Genomic DNA, 23,875 nt, shown 5'->3' with positions numbered 1-23,875 from the left:
CTTTTATGTGTGTGTGTATAAGTATGTGAAGTAAGGGTTTTGATAAATAATACTTACCGTTGCTATTTGCAACATACTACTATGGTACTTTCTATATTTCATTTGTGGTATAAAATGTTAAATATAACCCAGAAACTCCATCCTAAGTAATGATTCACAAATAGCACCCCCATGTCTTCTGACTGTGGTTTATGGGTTTACAATAGCTGACACCTTTAATAACACTGAGGAAAAGTAGACTCCTTTTTTACTACAAGTTTCTTATTTATTCTTTCAGTCTTCAATCCAGTTTATTTTTTTATCTCAAAGTCACAGATAACATTTATCTATTAGAGTTAATGCAAATGATTTTTAGTTATTTTAAGAATAATATTAGGTTGAGCTATTTATCCTAATAGGAATATAAGAACTAGGTATCTTTCATTGTAGGAATATAATTTTTAACCCTTAATTTTTCTGGACTTTTTTTTTTATGCTATGCCTCTCTAATCAAGACCTTTTTGTTAAAACATGAATGATTTCTGTTTAAAGAATGAGAGACATAGAGTTGCAGAAAATAAATGATAAATTATTATTTATTGAAAGACATCCAGTTGAGAAATATATGGCACATGATTATGATTATGTTCCACTAATTCATATTTCTGAATTATACTTTCTGCTAATTCCAAAGCATTATTTTCATGCAGCAGCGGTAGGAAGCATTGATTATTATTTTTTTATGACCATCCTCTTGATAAAGCATGTAACATCAAGAACTTTTAGTATAGTCATTTTCTACCATTTGAGTATGCAATACTCTAATGTGAAGAAATCTTAGAGTCTAAGTCTAAGATATTTAGACTGGTTATTTGTGACATACAAAATTTAGTTATATAAAACCAGTAGTACCTGGCCTCCGCCTATCTTTGTGTTGCAGTGTTCCATCATTTATGGCTTGTCCCAAGCACAAAATCCTGAGCAACGTGATACCAGGTATTGAAGTAACATGGTAACAGTAGTGCAGTCTGTGTACACACACTGTTCAGGAGACCACGGGTTTATCTGAAGGTTCGCTTTTCTCTTCTGTAGTATCATTATATATTTCATCAGATACATCAGCTACAGTAAGGGTAGTCTGGGGAGTCAAAGTACGTCCAAACCCTTGATAGTGACCCATGGGGGAAGGCGGCACAGAAGAGGTGACAGAAATTGCATCTTGTGATGATGATGATAACAAGCTTGTATGTTCATTTTGATCTTGATCCTCGGGGAAAAATTTTTTCCTAGGATGTCCCATGACTGTCCTTCCTTTAAGGTAATATAAAGGTTTTCAAATTAGCCAAAGAGTAAGTTGTCGTATTTTACCTTTATAAATTTGTATGCTAAAAATAAGCTCCCTTACCCTCCTCCCTATTTGAAGAGGCTTATTGTGGTACTGCTTTAAACAAAGTCTTTTAATCTCTTAAGGTAAATAGCTACTAAATTGCCCTTACAAAAGTTACCTATTTGGATAAATTCAATGACTGGTACTTACCAACATGCCTTACTTGTTCAGAAATATCATCCCTAATGTCTGAAACATCCCACATAGCAAGAAAGGAATCAAAGCATGAGCCTTCTTCTGCTTCTTGGACATATGGTTTATATGAGAAAGTGTAGTGATGAGCAATAGCAGCCAGGAACATCTCAATACAAATAATAAAGTCCTACAACAAAAAATCAGTCATCTTTGGTTTAAATCTAGTTTTGCAGGTAAAGGGAAAACACTACCTTTTCAAAAAACACTTCTTCAAAAGTACTTAAGTATCAATAGCTGCGGTTTTTCTCATAATCATTTTCCAAAATTATTTTTTTACCTCAAAAAAAAAAAAGCCAAAAATTTACATGTATTTTGCATTACTTAGTCAAGTATTTCTTAGCAAAGTACATCGAAAGCTCAATCCACTGTTCAAGAACTAAGAGAAGAAGTGCAGAAAGATAAATTGACTAGGAATAACAAAATCTAGGTTGTATTCTTGGCTCTACAAATTAGTAATCAATGACCAATTTCTCTAGGCTTCCTCCATTTCACCTGTAAAGTGAGGATAACAGTAGTCCCATAGCCTGCACATTGTCAGGTTTAAAAGATAAAATGTTTTACATAAGCACACTTAACAAATAGTCAAGTTCTATTGAATTCAGAGAAAGCACTACTTACCTGGAGGCCTGTAGCCACAGCTTCTACAGTTCGCCATTCCCATGTGTGTGTTTCAGAAATAACGCCAACTTTTACCAACAAAGCAATAACTGCAGCTTGCCTATATGTTAGGAAAAGGTAAATGCCAAATCTACATCAAGCATAAAATGAGCAATTGTTTTAAAAATACGCCATTTTAAAGTTAAACCCCAGCACTACCTGTGGACCACACCACCACCACCACCACACCCTGCCTTCACAGCATATTCTTGAAGACATTGTGTGTCTATATTAAATATACTTACTGGTTTTACAAATTTACTCTTCTAGTAGAGTTTCATCACATGCATTTGAATTACTATTATTCTTGGAACTTCACTGCTTAGTTTATATCTTTTTGTTTTGAAAGTGTGTGAACTTAAATTAGACTTAAGTTCTTCCTATACATAGATAAAGCTAACACACTGTACAATAGGCACTTAAAATGAAATAAAAGGTAGCCCTGGCTGGTGTGCTCAGTGGTTAGAGTATCAGCCTGTGCACCAAAAAGGGCCCCCCTTAAAAATCAAATTGCCCCCCTGTGGGGCATGTGCCCCATGGTGGGAACCACTGCTCTAACCACTGAACCCAATGACAAGGGCCTGCCTTTAAAAAATTTTAATTATTTTTTTCTTTATTAAGGTATTACATATGTATCTTTATCCCCTTATTGCCCCCCAAACCCCACTCATGCCCTCTCCTACTAATATTTTCTCACATTATTAAATATTCTATTTTACTGCAAACTACAAAGTATTTTCTTATGTGAAAACACCATGATTTATTTTAATGATTCCTCTAGTGTTGAGACATTTAGGTTGTTTCAAAGTATTTTTTTTTAATTTTTAAAATGTTTTTTTTTAAATTAATTTTTGGAGAGAAAGGGAGATAAAGGGAAGATCAAAATAGATACATCGATAACTTCAATGAGAGAGACACATGGGTAGGCTGCTTCCTGCACAACCCCTCCACCCCTACTGGGGAGGGAGCCTGCAACCCGGACATGTGCCCTGACCAGTAATAGAACTAGTGAGTTGAACCAACACCGGCCTGGCTCAAATTATTTTCTTCTTATAAATGTTACAGTGGCCATCTGATTATTTCCTTATGAAAAACCAAGAAAGGCTAAAAGGATGAACTTTTGAAAAGGTAATTAGAGACATTTTAATTCAACCTCTATATTAAAACTATTTTAGTATATGTGCTGCCGAAGCGAGCACTATATTAAAACTATTTTAAAAATCCTCCCTAGTCAACAGTTTTATTGTCCTTATGAAATGAAAACATCTTATATAATAAAAGGGTAATATGCAAATTGACCCTAATGGCGGAACAACTAGGAACTAGGAAGGACTGTTCGCTATGATGCACACTGACCCCCAGGGGGCAGATGCTCAATGCAGGAGCTGCCCCCACTGGTGGTCAGTGCTCTCCCACAGGGGGATCTCCGCTTAGCCATAAGCCGGCGGACTGTGAGCGCAGCGGCAGGAGCCTCTCCCGCCTCCTCGGCAGCGCTATGGATGTCTGACGGAGGCTTAGGTCTGCTCCCCAAGAAGCGGGCCTAAGCCGCAGTCGGACATCCCCTGAGGGCTCCTGGGCTCTCAGAGGGATGTCTGTCAGCTTAGGCCCCATCCCCTGGAGAATGGGCCTAAGTCAGTAGGTGGACATTCCCCGAGGGATCCCGGACTGCGAGAGGACAGGCTGGGCTGAGGGACCCTCCCCGCTCCAGTGCACAAATTCTTGTGCACTGGGCCTCTAGTTTAAGATAAATACTTACCAAAAAGAAACAAAAACCACCAGCTTTACACAAAGAAACTTGCCAACAGGCTGTATTGGACTCAGTTCTTCCTTCAGTACTTTATAAAACAGCAATAGACAGTACATGGCAAACTAGAAACAAGATTAAAAAATTAAACTTCTTCATTAAGAATAACTAAATATGGTATTAGAAATATTAAAGTTATAAAGCAGAGACCTGGTACAGAGTAAGGTTTCATGCAAATGTTTCTAGACTTTATTATAGTATTTTTAGATTAACAACAAGCTTTTGTAGTTTACTGTGGATGAATATACATGACATGAAATTTCTCAGAAGAGATGTATAACATTTCCCCTAAAAATGGTTTTAAGCATTTCACTTATTTGGGCCCAGAAACAAGGAACAAATCATGGCCATGCATAGAAGAAATTAAAACATTATCTGCTTATCAATTATCACTAATTTTACAAGAGTTGAGCTATTCATTATAAGTCATATTAAAAAAATACTTTTCAATAAAACTGTAACCATGATATCTGAAAGCAAGGAATCAGGGAGATAATTTTTCTTGAGGGCAATATATTAATCCAGCTGAATTTACTTTTATATTATATAATAAATGCTCAAGACTTAAATATTGAAAAAAATTAGTTGCAATGACCTAATGTAGTGTTGCATAGCAGTAAACATTTTTCTAAAAGTTTACTTTTTCCATTAAAATAAAATGTTCACTTAAGATAGTTAGAATATCAAAGCAGTAATGTATTAAGTTGCTCATAGGCCCATTATCCAACTAAAATGGTTTTTAACAGGCATCATCAACTAAAAACAAAATTTTGTTGCCTGATTATCCCCCCCTTAACCTTACTTTCCATAAGTTTCATGAAAATTATTTTTAATAACTGCCAAATATTAAGTGGAAGGACCATAGTATATTTCACCAGTCCCCAACACTGGGTTTAGGATTGTTTTCACTCTTTCGCTCTTACAAACAAGGGTAGAGTCCCAGATTGCAAGAGGGCACAGGCTAAGCTGAGGGACTCAACCGCCCTGTGCACAAATTTCATGCACCAGGCCTCTATATACCATGACAATCAAAGCTTAAGTACTTCTGACCATTACTTGAGGATGCATTCCCAGAAATGGAATTACTGGTCCCAAAGAATAGAAACACATGAGAAAGCTTTGAATACACAGGCATTTGGTTAAAATTTTTTTTTTTAATTTTTATTTATTTTTAGAGGGAGAGAGAAACAGTGACTTGTTTCAAATCTATCCATGCACCCATTAGTTGATGCTTGTATATGGCCTGACTTGGGACTGAATCTGCAACCTAGGTATATTGGGATGACTTTCTAATCAACTGAGCTACACAGCCAAGGCTAAAACCAACATGAATGCCACATAATCTAAATTACTATTTTGCTGAAAGTATTAAAATATTTTAAATAAAGTGTACATTAAGTTGAAAGAATCAGATAATTATATATTTGAGCAATTCAGTATCTAGAACATAATTTTTTTAAACTTAGCATTCTCAATTTGTTTTTAATTCCAAATATATGAAAGAATCTTACTGAATATGCCCAAAATATTTTTTTTTTAAGGGAGGGAATTGTGCTTTTATTTATGACATATCCACAAATTGTGCAATAAGTACCCAGAACCAAATGAACAAACATGATGGCAAGTTAAGATATAAGTCACCAAGTAATTAACAAAGATATTATACCTTTATATATGTATAAAGATATGTTACAGTTTCTTGAAATTCTTCCTATAAATCTAATTTCAAGATAAAAAAGTAAAACTTATTCCCAAAAAAACTTTCCCTAAGAATCTAGAGTTATAAATACTAAGTACAGTTAGAATGTGTACTTACTAATTGTGACATATTGTTTATAATAACCAAGTAAGTCCAAGCATTTGAAAAACTGAAATTGCCTTCATCATATACACCAAGCAGCTCACAGATTCTAAATATGATAAAAATGAGACAAATTTATGATTAACTAATAAATTTAGCACAGACAGCAATACTTACATTTAGAAGTCAGTTTATTTAAAAGATCCTATAGATAATTACTTGATTTTATCATAGAGGTGGTTAAAAAAAAACACACATTTTTTCTATAAATGTTACATGATTGTACCTCCAACTTAAAGTAAATCCAAAGTAAGATACAAACATTGAACTGGAAAGGTTAGTTATATATAGATTCAAAAAAATTATGCTGCCTTGTTTTCAAAAGCTCGACTGTTATAAAATGCAGGTCTGTAAGTACAACTCTAATGTTTTCACCCAAATTGTAATTTTTTTTTAAAGAATAGTTTATTGATTTTTAGAGAAGGGAAAAGAGAGAAACATTAATATGAGAGTGTAACGTGGATGAGCTGTCTCCTGCATGCCCTACCAGTGATTGAGCCCACAACCTGGGCATCTGCCCTGTTCGGGAATCAAACCGGCAACCTTTTTGGCGCAAGGGATGATGCCCAACCAACTGAGCCACACAGGCCAGGGCTTGGAGGTAAATTTTATGAAGACCCACATCTAAGTTTTAACTTATATGATTACCTCGTTTCTAAACTGCAGAAAATAAAGCATACCTTCATAAATAAGTGAATTAGTCTGAACTCCAAGTTAAATATCACTAAAAATTGCTAGCTCAAAGGTAGAATAATTGAATATTTTCCTCCTTTGTCTTCCTTTTCTTCCTCTGTAACCATGCAGAATGTTAATGACTAGCAGATAAAACATGTAATATACTTGCTTTACATTATTTGATGTTTTTAAATTTGTAGGGATTAATTACCACCAGGTAGCTTATTTTTACCTCAAGTACTAAGCCTTGACAGAATTATTAAAAAATAAAAATATGATTTCTTCCTTAGAATATAGTGTTCATATTCTAACTTAACTATTTAGAAAATAAAACCATGCAATGAATCTAAAGTAGCATACTTTAACTTCTTGTAATAGATGTTTCTGTAAAGCTGTGTGAACTAGTATTTTAAAAAGCAAGTATTTTTTAAATGATTTCCGGAAAGTTCTAGAGAGAATATTATTTAGAAGAACTTTGTGGCAAATCTTTGCCTATAAATGGTCACCTGATTTCATATAGTTGGGTTTTTATATATTGTTTTTTTTTTTCAGTAAGACTACACCTATGTTATAAACAAGTAAATTAACATTCTTTTTATGTTTTTCTACTCAGTTGTACCACATAAGAGCATGAGGATTTGGAAAAAAATAAATGATAATATAAGCTCTATGTACTTACAAAGCAATGATGGTGGTGAATGGTCTGACAACTGTATACTGCAATACACCCAGTTTGCACCTAAACAGCAATACTCTGCCAAAGAAAAAGAACTTAGTATTTTCAGCTACTCATTTAAATAGTATCATATTTTCTCCAAAGCTCCCAAATTATAATCACTTTAACAAATGATGCCATATTTGTATTTAATTCTTTTAACTTAGTCATTCTAAATGGCAACTGGGGAGGAATGTGTGGTAGCAAACAAATTATTTAAATACTATTTTTAAAATTATTTGACAACTATATCTTCTGCAGGACCCTTGTGTATAGTGTCAAATTAGTGCTGCACAGATCAAAAGAAAAAACATGGGTCTCTGTGTTTCTGGAAGGAAAACTGACTAACAAACGAATTGTGTGTGTGTGCATGTGTATGTGAAAGCATGCACACATGCAAGTTAGGAAATATTTACATTTTAGGATTCAGTTTCCTTTCAAGTTTGGTAGTTAAGTGGCACTCCAGAGACTATCAATGACTAGGTACTCTGAAAGGACAAAATAAAAATCCTATATAAACAGTTTTTATTCTATTGCTGGCATCACTCAAATACAGAGGAAATTTCATAAGCAATAACAAACAAAAACAAAAAGTCCCAAATCAACTACCAAAAAAAAGACTTTCCACCTGAGAGCCTTGTGTAAGTCTTAAAAGACCAAGTGGATTTGAGAACAAATGCTTATTTAACACTCCTATCAGGAAAACTAGTTATCACTGTCATGTATTATGAATTCCCTAACTTAAGAATTACATCTAGAATGAGAATATTGTGAGCCTGGCATGTAGACCTTCAGATGCTATGTTACTAGGTCTGCATAACTTGGCGTTCTGTGTGCTGAGAGCCTTCCCTGTGCTGAGGTGGTTCACTCCCACTTAGCAGCAAGCATGCTCCCTGTGGTGTCTAGGAATTGTACTTGGACTTGTTGTAGGATCTCTTGAGGAGCATCCTTTGGCTGTATGTGGTGTGCTTCCTGTCCCATAAGCTTTACAAAGCTTGAGCCTATAGTATTCTACGAGTTGAGTGCCACACCAAACCTGAGACCATTAAGGGTGACTACAGAGATTGATTAAATAGCCAATTAGATACCACTGAAAGCTGTGGAGAATTAATGAACTATAAGATTTATCTGAAATAATTGGTGAGACAAAGAGACAATGTGAATGAGTTGCAAAGAATGAAATAGAATCAATTCTAACATATAGTCAGAGTTACAAAAGACTGAGTAGAGGAAAGGCAACATCAGAAAAAAATTATGGCTGAGAACTTTTCAAAACTGATGAAAAACATGAATTTACAAGTTTGAGGCACACTGTAAATTAAGCAGGACTAAAAATAAAACAAAAAAACCTAGATACTTAATAAACTGCAAAACATCACAGACAGATAAGGTCTAAAACGCAGTTGGGAGACAGGTCACCTATAATGGAAAGACAAGTAGACTAACAGTCGAGGGTTAACAGTAAAAACTGAAGCCAGAATTAGGTGGAATAAACTCTTCAAAATACTCGGAGAAAATTCCTATCAACATAAGAACTACATCCAGCAAAACAATCTTTCAAGAATGAGGACAAAATAAAGATATTTTGGATAAGTCTAAAACTAAAGAAATTTTTAAAATACTTTTGAGGAAGTGATTTAACTGAGATGCAAGGAGTGAATGTAGAATTTAAAATGAAGTGTATAGTTTCAAATGTATGTTAAAAAAAGGAAGTAAGGCTATAAATTAAAAAGCTAAGGTTCTAATATGTTAGGAAAAGAATGAAGTAAACCAAAAGAAATTAAAAAGAAAAAAACAGAGCAAAAATAATGAAATAGAAAACAAATATACTCTAGAGAGACTCAACAAAACAAAAAAATCAGTCCTTGAGAAAACTAGGGGAACTTTGGCAAGACTTTTTCAAGAAAAAGATAAAGATACTAACAACATAGATCTTATGTAACAATAATATAAGTCATAACATAGGAGTCAGCACAATAGATCCAAAAGAGATGAAGTTATAAACTAATGTATGCCCATGTATTTTAAACTTTATCTAAAAACTATAATTAAAAGCGCGCGCACGCGTGCTCACACACACACGATTCCAGAAACAACAGGAAGCATGCCTAGTTCTATAATGTCAACCCACAATGAAAAGTCCAGGCCTAATCTTTCAAGGTATAGGTCACAATCTCTTTTTGAAATCCTATACATAAATAAAAGGCTAATATGCAAATCGACCAAATGGAGGAACTATCTGTTCCTCTGACTGTCCCTATGATGTGCACTGACCAACCACCAGGGGATAGAGGCTCAATGCAGGAGCTGCCCCCTGGTGGTCAGTACGTTCCCACAGGGGGAACGCTGCTCAGCCAGAAGCTCTGAGCTGGAGTCATGGCTGGTGAGCTCAGCGGCTGTAGTGGAAGCCTCTCCTGCCTCCGCTACAGCACTAAGGATTTCCAACTGATTGCTTAGGCCCACTCCCCATCAGTCAGACATCTGCCAAGGGCTCCTGGATTGCGAGAGGACACAGGCTGGACTGAGGACTGCCCCCACCTCCCCACCACACCTAGTGCACAAATTTTGTGCACCAGGCCCCTAGTACGCAAATAAAAGGCAGTAATTCCTATTCAAGCATTATAGCCTGGATATCAAAACCAAACAGGGAAGGTATAAGAAAGGGCAATTTTACTCATGTAAAAATTCTAAACAAAATATTAGCAAACCAAATCTTATAGAAAAACAGATGATACATCATAATCACTTTACATTTATCCTTGAAAGCAAGTTTTTTAATTTTAGAAAACTCACAAACCCAATTCACTACATTAGGTTAAAGGCAAAAAACCATGATCCTTTCACTAGATATAAAAAAAAACCATTTGATTTTGTCATTAACTAGCTTTATCATCTTGAGTAAATTTCTGCAGACCCTGGTTTCCAATTGTAAAGGGGGTTAATGAAATGATTTCTAAGGTTTACACCCACAATATTTTAAGTTTTCTATTTAGAATGAATTATGTAAAAGAAACTAATCATGTGTAGATTCTAAAAATGTGTTGTTTTAGTCTTCAAACTTGACTATGAACTACCAAGGTTAGGGACTCAGATTACTTTGTCCTGCTCATAGTACTTAACACAGCTTTGCAGAGAAATGACAGCTTAAATAAAACCAAAACATAAAAGAACTAAAACAAAGCATACTTACTCTCCCATAGTCCATGGTGGACAGCAACATAAAGGAGGGATATGTTTCTGTTGATCTTTGGCTTCCAGGATTAATACCAGATTCGGATACCGGTTAGTTAGATAATTGGTAAGGAATCCCATAAAGTTGTAAATGACATAAGCTTCATAACATTCTCTGCAGGTATCCACGTATATTGCAATGCTGGGATATTTCAAAGCTACCCACTATATAAAAAATAAAAAAAAAGCACAGATATTAAAAATAGTTTCAGTTAAGATACAATGAATTACCACTCCAATTCATATCCATAATAAACTAATTTTTGTACTTGCCACAGATTGACGTCAAATTTTTGAAAATTTATTATTATAAGGGTTACCAGACAATCTGTGAGATGAATTTCTAAAAGCAGTAAACATTTTGGATATTGGTAAATGAAAACGTCCATGTTTGGGGGTAAATAATGAATATGAAGAAAGAAGCTAAATTACATTCACTTGGGTTTTTAAATAAAACCTGAAAATTTTCTTGACATGATCATAGAAAATGCTGTGAAAAGCACTTCCTTTATACTGAATCAAATTAAAGCAGTCACCTGTAAAAACTGTGCTGGGATCCATTGGGAAGGTTTTTTTATTGTTGTTGAAATAAAAGATTTAGTAAGTAAAAAGGATGATGATATCAATTTAAACACTGCATTCTTTTAGGGCTAATAGCTACTAGTCTGAAATCTTAAAAGATCAAGCAAAGAAAACAACTATAGTTTTTTTTTTTGTTTGTTTTAAATAAGAGAATGTTTATTTAGAAAATCATCACAGAGTAGGAGTGAGGGGTGGAAGAAATGGGCTCAGGAGAGAATAGATCTGGGGGCAGGAGGAAGAAGGGGGAAGAGGAAAGGTGAGGGATGGATCTGGGGGCAGGAGGAAGAAGGGGGAAGAGGAAAGGTGAGGGAATGGATCTGGGGGCAGGAGGAAGAAGGGGGAAGGGGAAAGGTGAGAGAATAGATCTGGGGGCAGGGGGAAGAAGGGCGAAGGGGAAAGGTGAGGGCATGCTCAGGGGAGATGGTGAACAGCTACAGATTTTTAAAAATGTTAAATATCTGCCTTTTCTATTGTTGTACTTTACCTTCTTTATCAACATTGAAAACAAGTGAATCTTTTCACTTTTCTTCATTTGATTCTTACTGTCAAATTAATTATTTTAAGCATTCTGCTAGTTAGTATCTTCAAAAAAGTCCTTAGTTAAGAGATAAAATGAAACATACTTACACTATCTAAACTGTAAATGGGTACCATCCAAAGAATCCTATTTGAAGAGCAAAACATAAATTAAAAACATTTTTACATTATATTTATGAAGTAAGCCAACAACAACACTAATACAGTAGATTCAAAATATATTAAGATTTACCTTATTATTGGTTTCTGTAGTTCAGGTTGTGTATAATGCACTAAATGTTGCAATATCCCCCATAGTGATATAGGTATAGTCAACAACAAAAATATTCCAGCAATAAACCAAGCCTTGGTGTGTATTCCAACCTTAAGAAGCAGAAGAACACGCTGGTATAAATGCTCTGATATTAAAAACTAAATATTCTTATTTATTTAATTATTAATGGGGCTTAATATTTTCCAAATGACTAGTAGCCATTTCTTATATATTCTTTAATAAGCAGCCTATTCTTACTTTTGTAGAGGGAGGGGGCAGAATTTTCCTCATGGGATTGAGCATTTTTCCTCATGGGGCCTTTTGTAATAGTGTTGTGTACATTAACACTGTTAACATCATTTCATTTTCCCTCAGCTGATTTGGCCTTTAGAGTTGATTATTGTGTTTGGAGATATACAGAGTTTTCAAATTTTCTACACAACTCAAATCTGAAAAGCTTTATATGGTTTATTCCTTTGCTTTTATATCTAGAAAGTTAAAAACCTACCTACATTTTCTGCAAATTCTGTTACACAACGTTTACTGAATGCTGACTATATCAGACACTCTAACATGCATTAAGTCTTTTAACCCTCCTGTTTGATAAATAATGCAACAACTACTGTTCAAGTAAACTGTATTAATATATGCTATCCCTTTTATATATAACAATATCAACTCGGGATATTACACTCAAAAAAGCTCTAATTTCTCTTTTAGGTCAATATCTGATCAATATTCTATCCTGTAAAAGCATAACTTCTAAAAATATACTTTGAATTATCTCATCCTAGGGAGAGTTGCAGTAAGGCACATACTTTTTGATAAAAACAAATTTATGTGAACCTCTGTTCTATCTGAGGTGCACTTGAGAATGAATTTTATACTAACTTGGACTCTTGCCTTAAAGCAAATGCTAACTTTTTAAAGGAAAAAAGGTGGGCAAAGTGACCTCAGTGTGCTGTAAGGGAAAGAGTTCTTTTTCAAACGATCAGAAAAGAAGTGATTAGATAATTGAGTCATTTCAGTATAGTGATGACAGATTTAAAATATCTTGCATCATGGAGTTAGAACCATTTTTACATTGTCAGTGGTAGTTGAGTTTCATCTGTACACATTGATGCCATTAATATGAATCACTGGTTTTACAGTTGTAATTTTTGAACTATATGAAAAGCCATATGTATAAGAAATTTAAATTCTTTGATGCATATTTAAGCAACACAATAAAATAAGTCAACTCTAGGTATCTGTAGAAACTAATATAATTATTACGTTGACTTTAATTTAATTTACATTTATCTCTGAATTATGTACACTTGAGACATGCTGATATATGGTACCATTAACATTATTACATTTCTCAGCCACGAGTAGGGTTTCCTGGCTCACAAAACAAGGGAGAGATAAGCAGCGGAAATCTCCCCCCTCCCCTCACACACTAAGGTTTGAAGAAAATAGAGAGGAAAGACCATTAAAGATGAGCATCTAGGAGTGAGATAATTGTCCCTCAGTGGAATGCTTTCAAAGCGGAGTACAGAGGAATAGGAGAGCATTTCCCCAATCCTCCTGAGGGGAGGAGAGAAGCACTAATATAGAAGGTAGCTACGGAGCATTTAGACCAGGGCGCAGGGTAAAATGACTGCAGAGCATCGTGACTTTTGTGCATTTAATTTACTTGACTTCAAGTACACACACTTGGCCAAGTAAGAGAGTGAAAGAAATAGCTTAAATAGATCAGATGGTCATCTTGCCATTCCAAAAAATGTGTGCGCCCCACCATGGCCATGTGACCAGCATTAGGAACCTCCCGTTTTCTATAATCTCAGTTCCCACCAATTTCAGTGTGAGCACTGTGATTCTAGTGTTTAAAAGACATGCATTTTTATACAAACTGTTTCTAAATATCAACTACTTTACCTGGGGCTCAGGCAGATGCTACAACTTTGCCTTAGATGTTCAATTGAGAACCTAATCCCCATTGAGATGTTACTCCAGAAGAAAAAGAATTACTGCTCCAATGCAAGAACAGTGATGCTATTTTAAAAAACAACTGTGGTAATTAGGACTTATTGAGCACCTACTATGTGCTGAGCAGAATGTTAAGTGTTTTGGATACACAAACTCATTTAGTGAATAATGATGAAGAGAATGATAAAGGTAATTAATATTTGTAGAGAGCACTTGACCACAATGTCACGTTAGCCACTTATCTCGGTTTTCATTTCTATAAGATGAAGATAATACCTATGCTTCCAAGTTATTAAGAATGTTAAATAAAAAATTATACCCAAATATTGGGAACATGCTATAGCCAAGTGTTTAGAATCTTAAAAACCAAAACACAACAAGGAAAAAAAAACCCTGCTCTCCTAATCCCACACCCCTATCTACTATGCCATTCATATCTTGGTCCCCTTGGGAGTCAAAATACTCAAAACAAAAATGAACAAAACTTGTCTTCATATCTTGATTCCACTTCTTTACCCCACCACATCCATTTTTCAAACAATTCTCTCTAGTTTCAGCCATTACATTCCCATTGAACCACTATCAGGGTCACTATAAAATTATATTTCTATCTTGTGAAAGTCAATGATGGCTCAACAACACCGAAACACACCTTTCCTAGCACTGCACTTCCCCTCTGGTTGCTACTTGTTTTTTTAAGTTCCTGTTCTTCTACGTGACCTCTAACTCTTGGTGGTAGGTCCTTGGCCTGTTCTTCTTCCTTACAATGACATTCATCTTTATGGCTTTAAACACCATCTCAGTTCAGACAACTCCCGTTAGTACAATGGCCTTAAGGAGGGTGCATGCTCATCCTCGCGACTGAGCAAGACTTTGGTGAGAACTCATGAATTGAGAAAAGTCACAGGGGGATGGAATGAAGTTGGTGTCAGGTCACATTGGGCCTTAATGGCCATAGTTAGGGATACTAACTTTTTTTTTTTTTTTTTAACATTTCACTGATTTTCTCACAGAGAGGAAGAGAGAGGAACAGAGAGTCAGAAACACTGATGAGAGAAAAACATCGATCAGCTGCCTCCTGCACACCCACCACAACAGGGGCACATGCGCCTGACCTGAATTGAACCTGGGACTCCTCAGTCCACAGGCCAACGCTCCATCATCCACTGAGCCAAGCTGGCCAGAGTGGGATAATGACTTTTAATCTGGGACTGGAGTGACTGGAAAATTTTGAAAAGAGAACACACATAGTGTCATTTTAATGTGTTTTAAAAAAATATATATTTTATTGATTTTTTACAGAAAGGAAGGGATAGAGAGTCAGAAACATCGATGAGAGAGAAACATCGATAAGCTGCCTCCTGCACATACTGGGTATGTACCCCCAACCAAGGTACATGCCCTTGACCAGAATAGAACCCAAGACCCGTAGGCTGACCCTCTATCCACTGAGCCAAACTGTTAGGGCTAATTTTAATCCAAGACTTTTGCTGGTGTGTTGAGAATAGTCCAGGCAAAACATGATAAGAAGCAGTGGAGACTGCAGATTAAAATTTTCCTTAAAAGCTGGCACTTAAAAAACTAGTTGAAACCAACATCTGAGAAGTCTTAAAATAGATTGCTACTATGCATATCATTAACCATAAAAGTATTTCCTATACCATACTCCAAAAACTTCAAAGTAGAAAAATCCCCATTGGTATTAAGATGTCTTCAGTAAACAAATGATGGAAAAACCTAAATATCCAACAAATAGGACATATTTAATGTGGTTGAATGGGGTATTAATATTAAAAATAACTATATGGCCCTGGCTGGTTTGGCTCAGTGGACAGAGTGTCAGCCTGCAGATTGAAGGGTCCTGGGTTCGATTCCAGACAAGGGCATATACCTGAGTTGCAGGCTCGATCCCCAGTGGGGGGCATGCAGGAGGCAGCTGATCAATGATTTTTCTCTCATCATTGACGTTTCCATTTCTCTTTCCTTCTCCCTTCCTCTCTGAAATCAATAAAAATATTATTAAAAAAAAAAAAATAGCCAAAACCAGTTTGGCTCAGTGGATAGAGTGCTGGCCTGTGGACTGAAAGGTCCTGGGTTCCATTCCGGTCAAGGGCATGTACCTTGGTTGTGGGCACATCCCTAGTAGGGGGCGTGCAGGAGGCAGCTTGTCGATGTCTCTCATCGATGTTTCTAACTCTCTCTCTCTCTCCCTTTCTCTCTGTAAAAAAAATCAATAAAAATTTTTTTAAAAAATAAAAATAACTATATGGACAATGCCAGTTTGGGAAAAGGAACAAAAATTAATTTGTGAACATGCAGAAAACAAATGTATATTAAATAATTTTGTGAACTTATGTGAAAATCATTCCCACAACTAAAGGCCTCCAATGGAAGGTATGAAGAAATACAAGTTGGGTTGCAGGCTTGATCCCTGGCCCTGGTCCAGTGTGCAGGAGGCAGCCAATGGGTGTGTCTCTCTTACATCGATGTGTCTCTTTCTCTGTCTCTCCCCTTCCCTTCCACTCTCTCAAAATCAATGGGAAAATATCCTCTGGTAAGGATTAAAACAACAATAACAACAACAAAAATATAAGTTAGCAATTACAAAATAATCATGGGGATATAAGATACAGCATATGGAATATAGTCAATAATAATGTAATAATTATGTATGGTGTCAGATGGGTGCAAGCTTATTGAGATGATCACCTTGTAAGCAATATAAACATCTATCCACTATGCTGTACACCTGAAACTAATACAATATTGAATGTCAACTGTAGTCGAAAAACAACAACAACCACCAACCCAAAACAGACAAATAAAAGACCTCAAACAGCCATGGTCTTGTCATAGGTCTTATAAAATAGGTGTTTCTAACTAAAAGTACTTTCTGGTTATTTTAAACTTAGAATTTAAAGTTCATTATACAATTTCTATAAAGTACATATCTTAGTTAAGTATTTACCTTGGGTTCTTCCAGCTTGTAGTACTTTACTGATGTCATAATAAGAATATGACATCAAAAAATATACAAGGGACTTTTTGAAAAACCTTTGTTGGTTAAGAGTTAATTTCTAAAGTAAAAACAAACAACAAAGTTAAGCCAACTAGAATCTTTTAAGTCAGGAAGCTAATTAAATGCTAATAAAAGTCAATACATGGTTTTCAAGGTAGTTAATACGATCAAGTCCAACATCTTAACAGATCAGATTTAAGGAATAAAATCCCCTTACTTTCAAGGAATGGATGAATACTTGCAGGACAAAGCCGTGCTCTTTTTACACAGCAGCTCCCTTCATACATCCTAACTATGTTCTTGACCAGGTCCTACCTCCAGCTGTGTCATGCTTTGAAAAACTAAACAGACAGGCTTATATATCCTAACACTGGGCTCATTTACATGATAGGGTTTTCGGGATATCAAGTCTGGGGCATTCAGGGTAAAAAAACGGGCAACCTAAGATGGGCAGGAAGGTAGAAGAAAGGGTTAGAGCCGAGGGTGCCGTCCCCTTACCTTCAGATTCTGCAATTCCCACACGGAAAGGGGCACTGCGACCATGATGACCACCAGGTAGATGACGGCCACCAAAGGTCGAATCCATAGCCTCCAGTTCGTCCAGGTACAAGTGCAAGGCATGTCTCCGCATAAATTAGCTCCGAGCAGCAAGGAAGAGGGGCTCGAAGGAGGTTTCGATGGGGAGCCCTGCTCTTTGGCTGTTTTAACCACTCGCAAACTACGGAGAAGCTGCTGTCGGGCGACTTTACCAGCAGCGGGAGCCGCCGCCTCGGCCTGCGCTGTGTTGTCTGCTGCAGGTGCGGCGTCGGCGGCCGCTCTGGGTGCTCCCGGGCAGCGGGCCGGGCCGCATCCTTCCTTCCCCGCTCCGCATCTACCCCGTCCTCCCGCGGCGGGAACCCCGGGCCGAGGAGCCGCCGCCCTCACCTGGGGATCGCCCAGAGCTCTGCCTGCACCATGGCCTGGAGGGCTGCGCCGAACCGGACCGGCTCCTAAGGTCCCTGCACACAGCTTGCTTCTGCCTCGCAGCTGCCGTCCTCGGGGGGGGGGGGGCCGAGCTTCCTACCTCCTGGGCTCGCAGGGGTCTCTGCGCCCTTTTCTTCAGACAAACGGAAGGGGAGACTCAAACTCTCCACACCCACGATTGCCTGGCCTGCTCCCAGGAGGCCACCCTCCCAAGGCGGAACCCAGGGACAAACCATGGCTTCCGGTCCAAAGTGATCGGTGATTGGTCCAAAGTGCCAGGCGGGGCCCGCCCTATCCGGTTCGCTTTGCACTCTCCGATTGGCCATGGGCCGGAGGGGGCGGGGTTGTAGGGAGGCGTGTCAAGGTCAGACGCTCGGGAGAAGGGCAGGGGGATGGAAGTTGCTGGAATTGTCTGAGATCACGTGAGGAACAGCGTATTCCTTTCTCCCTCTGGCTTGTCTTCCGGCTTTCAGAAAGCCTGGGTAAGAGGCAGTTCAACCTTAGACCTGAACCTCTCTTTCTGCACCAAAGAGATCGGATTCTCTCGGTGGGAAAGAACGGGGGAGCCCTCTGCAGAAGTCAGAGGAAAAGAATGGGAGACTTCTGCCTTGTTTTCTGTCAGCGGCCCGAACATAGAGGGTTGGGCCACTCTGGTGTTCCGGGACCCCGCAGAAAGGTCATTCCAAAGATAGCTTGCTTTTAGAAGCACAGCAAATGCCGAATATCCTTCCTGCGTTTGGAACATGGGGTAAAAGCTCACGACCCATTTAAGTTTCAAAAGGTTGACGTTCCGAACGGACAAGTTTTATGTTTTTCAAGCTTTCTCGATTCGTTTAGAAAGGCCTTTAGGAGCCCATTTACCATTTGCTTGCTCACAAACGTGTGCCATGTTATAATAGTCATTTCCCGAGGGGCAAGCACTGTACTGAGTTCTTTATCTATTTTCTATCAGTTCATCTGCACACAAATCCCAGAAGGTAGGCAGTTGTCCGCGTTACAGATGGGGATGCAGATTCGAGTGTTTGAGGACTTTGCTTGAGCTCTCTGAGCCAGTGAGTGGTGGTAGAGCTGGGAGTTTGACATTTGGCTGGTCAGAGAGCACCTGCCACCTGGGGATCGCTGACTATAATGACCTTATGAACAAGAAGCTCTCCTGTACGGAGTACACCCAGCCTAGGCTTCTCACAGGCAGCGAGGGAACGCCAACTCCCCTGGTGTCCTCTGTCCTAGCCAACATTTGTTGCTTGGTTTCTGTATCCCTCTTCCAGATCTAACATCTGCATATTACAGTCTGGTGTATTGCAATACAAACTGGTTAAGACATAGGCCTTTTGTTTGTTCTTCCTAAGCTAACCTCTACGAAATTGGAATTGATTTTAAAAAATTTCCTGATCATCACGTGAATGTATACTCTGCTGTTAAATGGCAGAAAATATAAGAATAAAGAATAGAAGAGGAACCCTTACTCTATAAGTATAACTACTATTTACTTCTTTTGATACACAATATAGTCTTCCTGGGATATACTGCACATATGGACTGTCTCTGTGCTTTCAGCCACAGTCATTGCCACCTATATTCTTTCTCCTAAGTAAACTTTTTTTTCTTTTTTGCCAGATTTGAGAAACCTTCTTTGATTCCCCCTCCCTGTATCCAATAGCACTCTTTAAAAAATAAAATAAAATTATATATATAATTGATTTTAGAGAGGAGAGGGAGGAGAGAGAAAGATAAAAACATTAATGATGAGAGAGAATCATTGATTGGCTGCCTTCTCCATGCCCCACATGCCCTCCACTGGGGGTCAAGCCTGAAACCTGGGCATATACCCTGCCCAGGAATCAACCGTGACCTCCTGGTTGTTAGGTGGATGCTCAGGCACTGAGCCATCATGGCTGGGCTATAGCACTCCTATCTGACCAGTCAACTGTTATAATTTTTTTACTTATTTATCTGTCCTTTTAGACTGAGTTCCTATGAGCAAGCTACAGTTCTAGAACTGTTAGAATAAAGTAAGAGAGGAAAGAGGCAGAATGTCCGATGCACAGTTGTTCCCATACCAATTTGTGAACTGGGGTTCATCTATGGTTAAGTTTCTGCAGATCAACAGATAAATGAAAAAAATTTATACAGTGAGTTTTTTAGTCAGTCAAACTTATTCACTTTTAAGGAGTGTGCTTAATTTGAAATTGTCCATTTCTTTTCTATGATGAAAATTATAGAGTAGTCATTTTCTAATAGTCCTTTCTTTGGAGAATAAAAGTTGGTAACTTTATTTGTTCATATTTGTTTTATTATTCCTGAAACTTTTCTTGGCCTATGAAACCCTGAAGTCTAGTAATCACTGAGGTAGGAAATAGCCACTGAATTCAGCAACCACAATGCTTGTGTGATCCTGATCTATCTGCTTTACTTTTATAGGTGGTTTCTATATGGATATGACAGCCTAAGCCTGAGGGTGGATCTGAGCTTGATAGTGTTTTAAAAATAAGAAACAGTTGTAATTGACAAATGGTACTAGGGTCAAAAGCAAGCTATTAGACATTCCTGATGCAATTTATGTAGATAAAATTATGTTTATATTGATTTGTCATTGTATCATATAAAAATAGGTAGATGGAATTTTGCCATCCATAGAAGATACGTTTCAATTAATCTGACTTAAAATGAGAAGTAATGAAATTCACTTTGAGTGTGCCTGGGAGGTGGGCATTGTTAACCCTTTGGCATGTATCTCCATATCCTCTTATATAATAAAGAGGTAATATGCAAATTGACCCTTACACCCTCACTAGATGGCTGCCTACATCCAGGCTGACAGGAGCGTTAGTGAGGGATGATCAGAAAAGATTGAACAGCAAGTTATATGGGGCAACCAGGCTGGCAGTGTGAGGGCTTAGTGAGGGGTGATCAGGCCAGCAGAGGGGGACAGTTGGGGGGTGACCAGGCCGGAAGGGTGGGGGGTGGGGAGGTGCAGTTGGGGGCAACCAGGCTGGTGGGAGGGGTGTAGTTAGGAGCTACTAGGTCAGCATGGAGGGGGCAGTTGGGGGTGATCAGGCGGGGGGGGGGGGCAGTTAGGGGCGACCAGGCAGACAGGCAGATGAGCGATTAGGAGCCGCAGTCTAGGATTGTGAGAGTGATGTCCGACTGCCCATTCCTGGGGATCAGGTCTAAACAGGCAGTTGGACATCCCCCAAGGGGTCCTGGATTGGAGAGGGTTCAGGCTGGGCTGAAGGGATTCTCCCCCCCTCCCCCCCCCCGCCCATGCACTAATTTTATACACTTGGTCTAGTCTTTATATAATTATGTTTGTGGTGGCTTTAAAATACCCATAAAAAGATAGACTCTTCCCTTAAATCTGTGTGGGCTTCTGACTCTTTTGACCAGGAGAATACAATGAAAGTTATCTGATACATTACATGTGACTTAAGAGGCTAGGTCATAAAAGGCCATGAAATTTCACCTCTTGTCTGTTGGAACTTGCTTTTTGAACTCTCAGCCATCGTAAGAAATCTGACTACCTGAGGCTGGTGTGCTGTGGAAAGCCCACAACATACAGAGGGGCCCCTTGAAGGTACTCTGACAATCACAGCTGACCTCCAGTTTGCTCAGCCCAGGTGCCAGTTATGTGAGTGGAGAAGCAGATTCCAGCTCTCAGCTATTTGAATTACCCTTTAGCTTTTTGAGTCTTCCCAGCTGAAGCCGTAGACTTGTGAGGTGAGTCATTCCTGCTCTGGCTTGTCCTGATTCATGAACTGAAGAATCCATGAACTCAACAAAGTTAGAAGACAAAGACACAAACTGGGAGGAAATATTTGCAAAAGACAAATCTCATCAAGACTGTTATTCAAAATAGGCAAATAACTCTTGCCCTGGCCGGTTGCTCAGTGGGATGGAACATCACCCTGTACACCAGAAAGCTTTTGGATCTAATCCCTGATCGAGGCGTGTGCAGGAGGCAACCTGTTTGTTTCACTTTTACATGGAATTTTTTTTTCTCTCTCTCTCCCTAAAATCAATTGAAAAAACATTGTCTTGGGGTGAGGATTAAAAAAAGAAAGAAAATGTATATACAAAGGATTCTTAAAACTCAACAATAGTAAGAAGACAGAAACTCAAAAAAAAAAAAAAAAAAAAATAGGCCAAATGCCTTAACAGTGCTCACCAAGAAGATCTACAAATGTCAATAAGCATCTGAGAAGATGCTCCACATCAGGAATAGGCAAATCGAAACAACTAAACGTCTATTAGGATGGCCGAAATCCAAAACACTGACACCAAATGCTGGTGGGGATGTGGAGCAAAAGGAAATCTCCTACAAGGCTGGTGGGAATACAAAATGAATGGTACACCCTTTGGAAGACAGTTTGGTGGCTTCTTACAAAATAAAGCACATTCTTATGCTGTCCAGCAGTTGCAGTCCTTACTATTTACCCAAAAGAACTGAAATCTTTTGTTTACACGAAAAGCTATAAACAGATATTTATAGCAACTTCATTGGTAATTGACAAAACTTGAAAGCAACGAAGATATCCTTCCGTAGATAAATAAATGGATTAATAAACAGTGGTACATTTCAGACAATAGACTATGATTCAGTGCTAAAAAGGAAATGAGCTAGCAAGCTATGAAGAGACCAGAAAGGACTTTAAATGCATATTATGAAGTGAAAGAAGCCAATCTGAAAAGGCTGTATACTGTATAATTTCAACTATATTCTGGAAAAGGCTAATTATGTATGGGGGTACTAGGTATATGGGAATTCTCTATGCCTTTCATTTTTTGTCATAAACCTATAACCGCTCTAAAAAATAAAGTCTTAAAAAAAAGAATCCATGAGCATAAGAAATGATTTTTTTTTTTTTTTTTTTTTACTTCACTGAGTTTAGGGTTATTTGTTATGCATCTTTTCCAGTGAATAGATAACTGAAACAATGTCTGTCTATTTATGAACTATCTACCTAATCCAAAAGAGGCTCTTGTTTAGAGTGATTTTATTTTCCTAAAGCTGAATTTAAGGTTAGATACGGTGCCTCAGGTTTTTTTTTCTTTTTTCTTTTTCTTTTTCTTAGAATTTTAATAAGAATTTTTGGAACTACATTGATAACATGCTGCAGAGCAAGATCTCAAATGCTTCAGGTTTTTCTTTTAAAGGAATACGCTGCCTTTGGAATCTGAGTTTGTGCTAACCAATCAAAAGAAATGTTAAGTGAATTTTAGATTTAATGGTGACAAGTGCAGGGATGAGATATGAGGTCTTTATGCTTGATTTTATAATGTGTTATTTTCTCTCCTCCCCCAAATGGGAAGGAAAGTGGTCTACTATACACTAAATGGGTGGAGGAGAAAATAAAACTGGTACACACTGTAATATTAAACTTTAAAATCTGAACTTTGAAACTGAGTATTTTTGCCCATTAAGTTTCAGCTTTACCTACAACTTTCAAACTACATTTAAGCTTCATTGAAGACACCACGGTTTATTTATCTCTACCATCCTTACACCTCCCTACATTTATAGCAGATAAAGGGGTAGATATTTATAGATACTATCATATCTTTATGTCTTTATATACATTCAACCTTGTCTTCATAAAAAATACATTTTTATTGATTTCAGAGAGGAAGCCTCTTGCTTAAACTTCTAAAATAAATATTTAAATGAATAGGACATTTGCCCTTATCTTTAAAAGTGTGTTACTAGAATTACTAGGTTAATGACTACAGGCTCTCTAGTTTCCTCACAAGAAAGGTGATAAAGTATCTTAAGCCACCTGATAATCCTTAGTAGTATATGTTATCCTTCCTCACTCAAGTGAAGAAGACACTGTGAATAGCATAAACAACTTGCATAGTAAATAATAAATTACCTTTTCTATAAATTATTTCTCACTAGATGAACTTTCCAGTAGCTCTATCCAGTGGGGAACTTTTTTTTTTCCTCTTATCTCCATTGATGTTTTATTTTCAGTCTGATTTAAGTGACACTGCTGGAATATCAAGTTACAGGCTAAATGGAATGTAAAAAACCTTAATAACTTTAAAT

At 37.6% G+C, this 23,875-nt stretch overlaps 2 protein-coding genes across 2 annotated transcripts in view; one reads left to right on the top strand and one right to left on the bottom strand.

Moving 5' to 3' along the window:
- Positions 1 to 557: 557 nt before the first annotated feature.
- Positions 558 to 18,096, bottom strand: TMEM184C (transmembrane protein 184C). Its single transcript, XM_084884871.1, has 10 exons — positions 17,365 to 18,096; positions 11,856 to 11,986; positions 11,714 to 11,750; positions 10,464 to 10,669; positions 7,238 to 7,312; positions 5,839 to 5,932; positions 3,975 to 4,087; positions 2,180 to 2,279; positions 1,517 to 1,688; positions 558 to 1,290 (listed from the first exon to the last, which is right to left on the bottom strand). Exons 1-10 carry the CDS (start codon positions 17,485 to 17,487, stop codon positions 1,025 to 1,027), a joined length of 1,317 nt encoding a protein of 438 aa, XP_084740997.1. The 5' UTR covers positions 17,488 to 18,096; the 3' UTR covers positions 558 to 1,024.
- A 108-nt stretch (positions 18,097 to 18,204) lies between these two features.
- The window catches only part of TTC29 (tetratricopeptide repeat domain 29), a 540,856-nt gene continuing 535,185 nt past the window's right edge, over positions 18,205 to 23,875 (top strand). Inside the window, exon 1 of the mRNA XM_084883709.1 lies at positions 18,205 to 18,311. The gene's annotated coding sequence lies outside the window, so the exon portion shown is untranslated. The remainder of the gene's footprint in view (positions 18,312 to 23,875) is intronic.

This window comes from Pipistrellus hanaki (genome assembly GCF_964339955.1).
Source record: "Pipistrellus hanaki genome assembly, chromosome: 5".
Classification (NCBI taxonomy): Eukaryota; Metazoa; Chordata; class Mammalia; order Chiroptera; family Vespertilionidae; genus Pipistrellus; species Pipistrellus hanaki.
Note: the sequence above shows the minus strand (reverse complement) of the source record. Positions and strands in the feature narration are given on the sequence as shown.

Excerpts from the sequence above, each read along its gene's own strand:
- TMEM184C (XM_084884871.1), bottom strand. The coding sequence starts at position 17,487 with ATGCCTTGCACTTGTACCTGGACGAACTGGAGGCTATGGATTCGACCT. Across the intron at positions 7,313-10,463 it reads CCACCATGGACTATGGGAGA|AGTATTGCTGTTTAGGTGCA; the intron begins GTAAGTATGCTT and ends TTTCTTTGGCAG. Across the intron at positions 1,291-1,516 it reads TGAACAAGTAAGGCATGTTG|GAAGGACAGTCATGGGACAT; the intron begins GTAAGTACCAGT and ends ATTACCTTAAAG.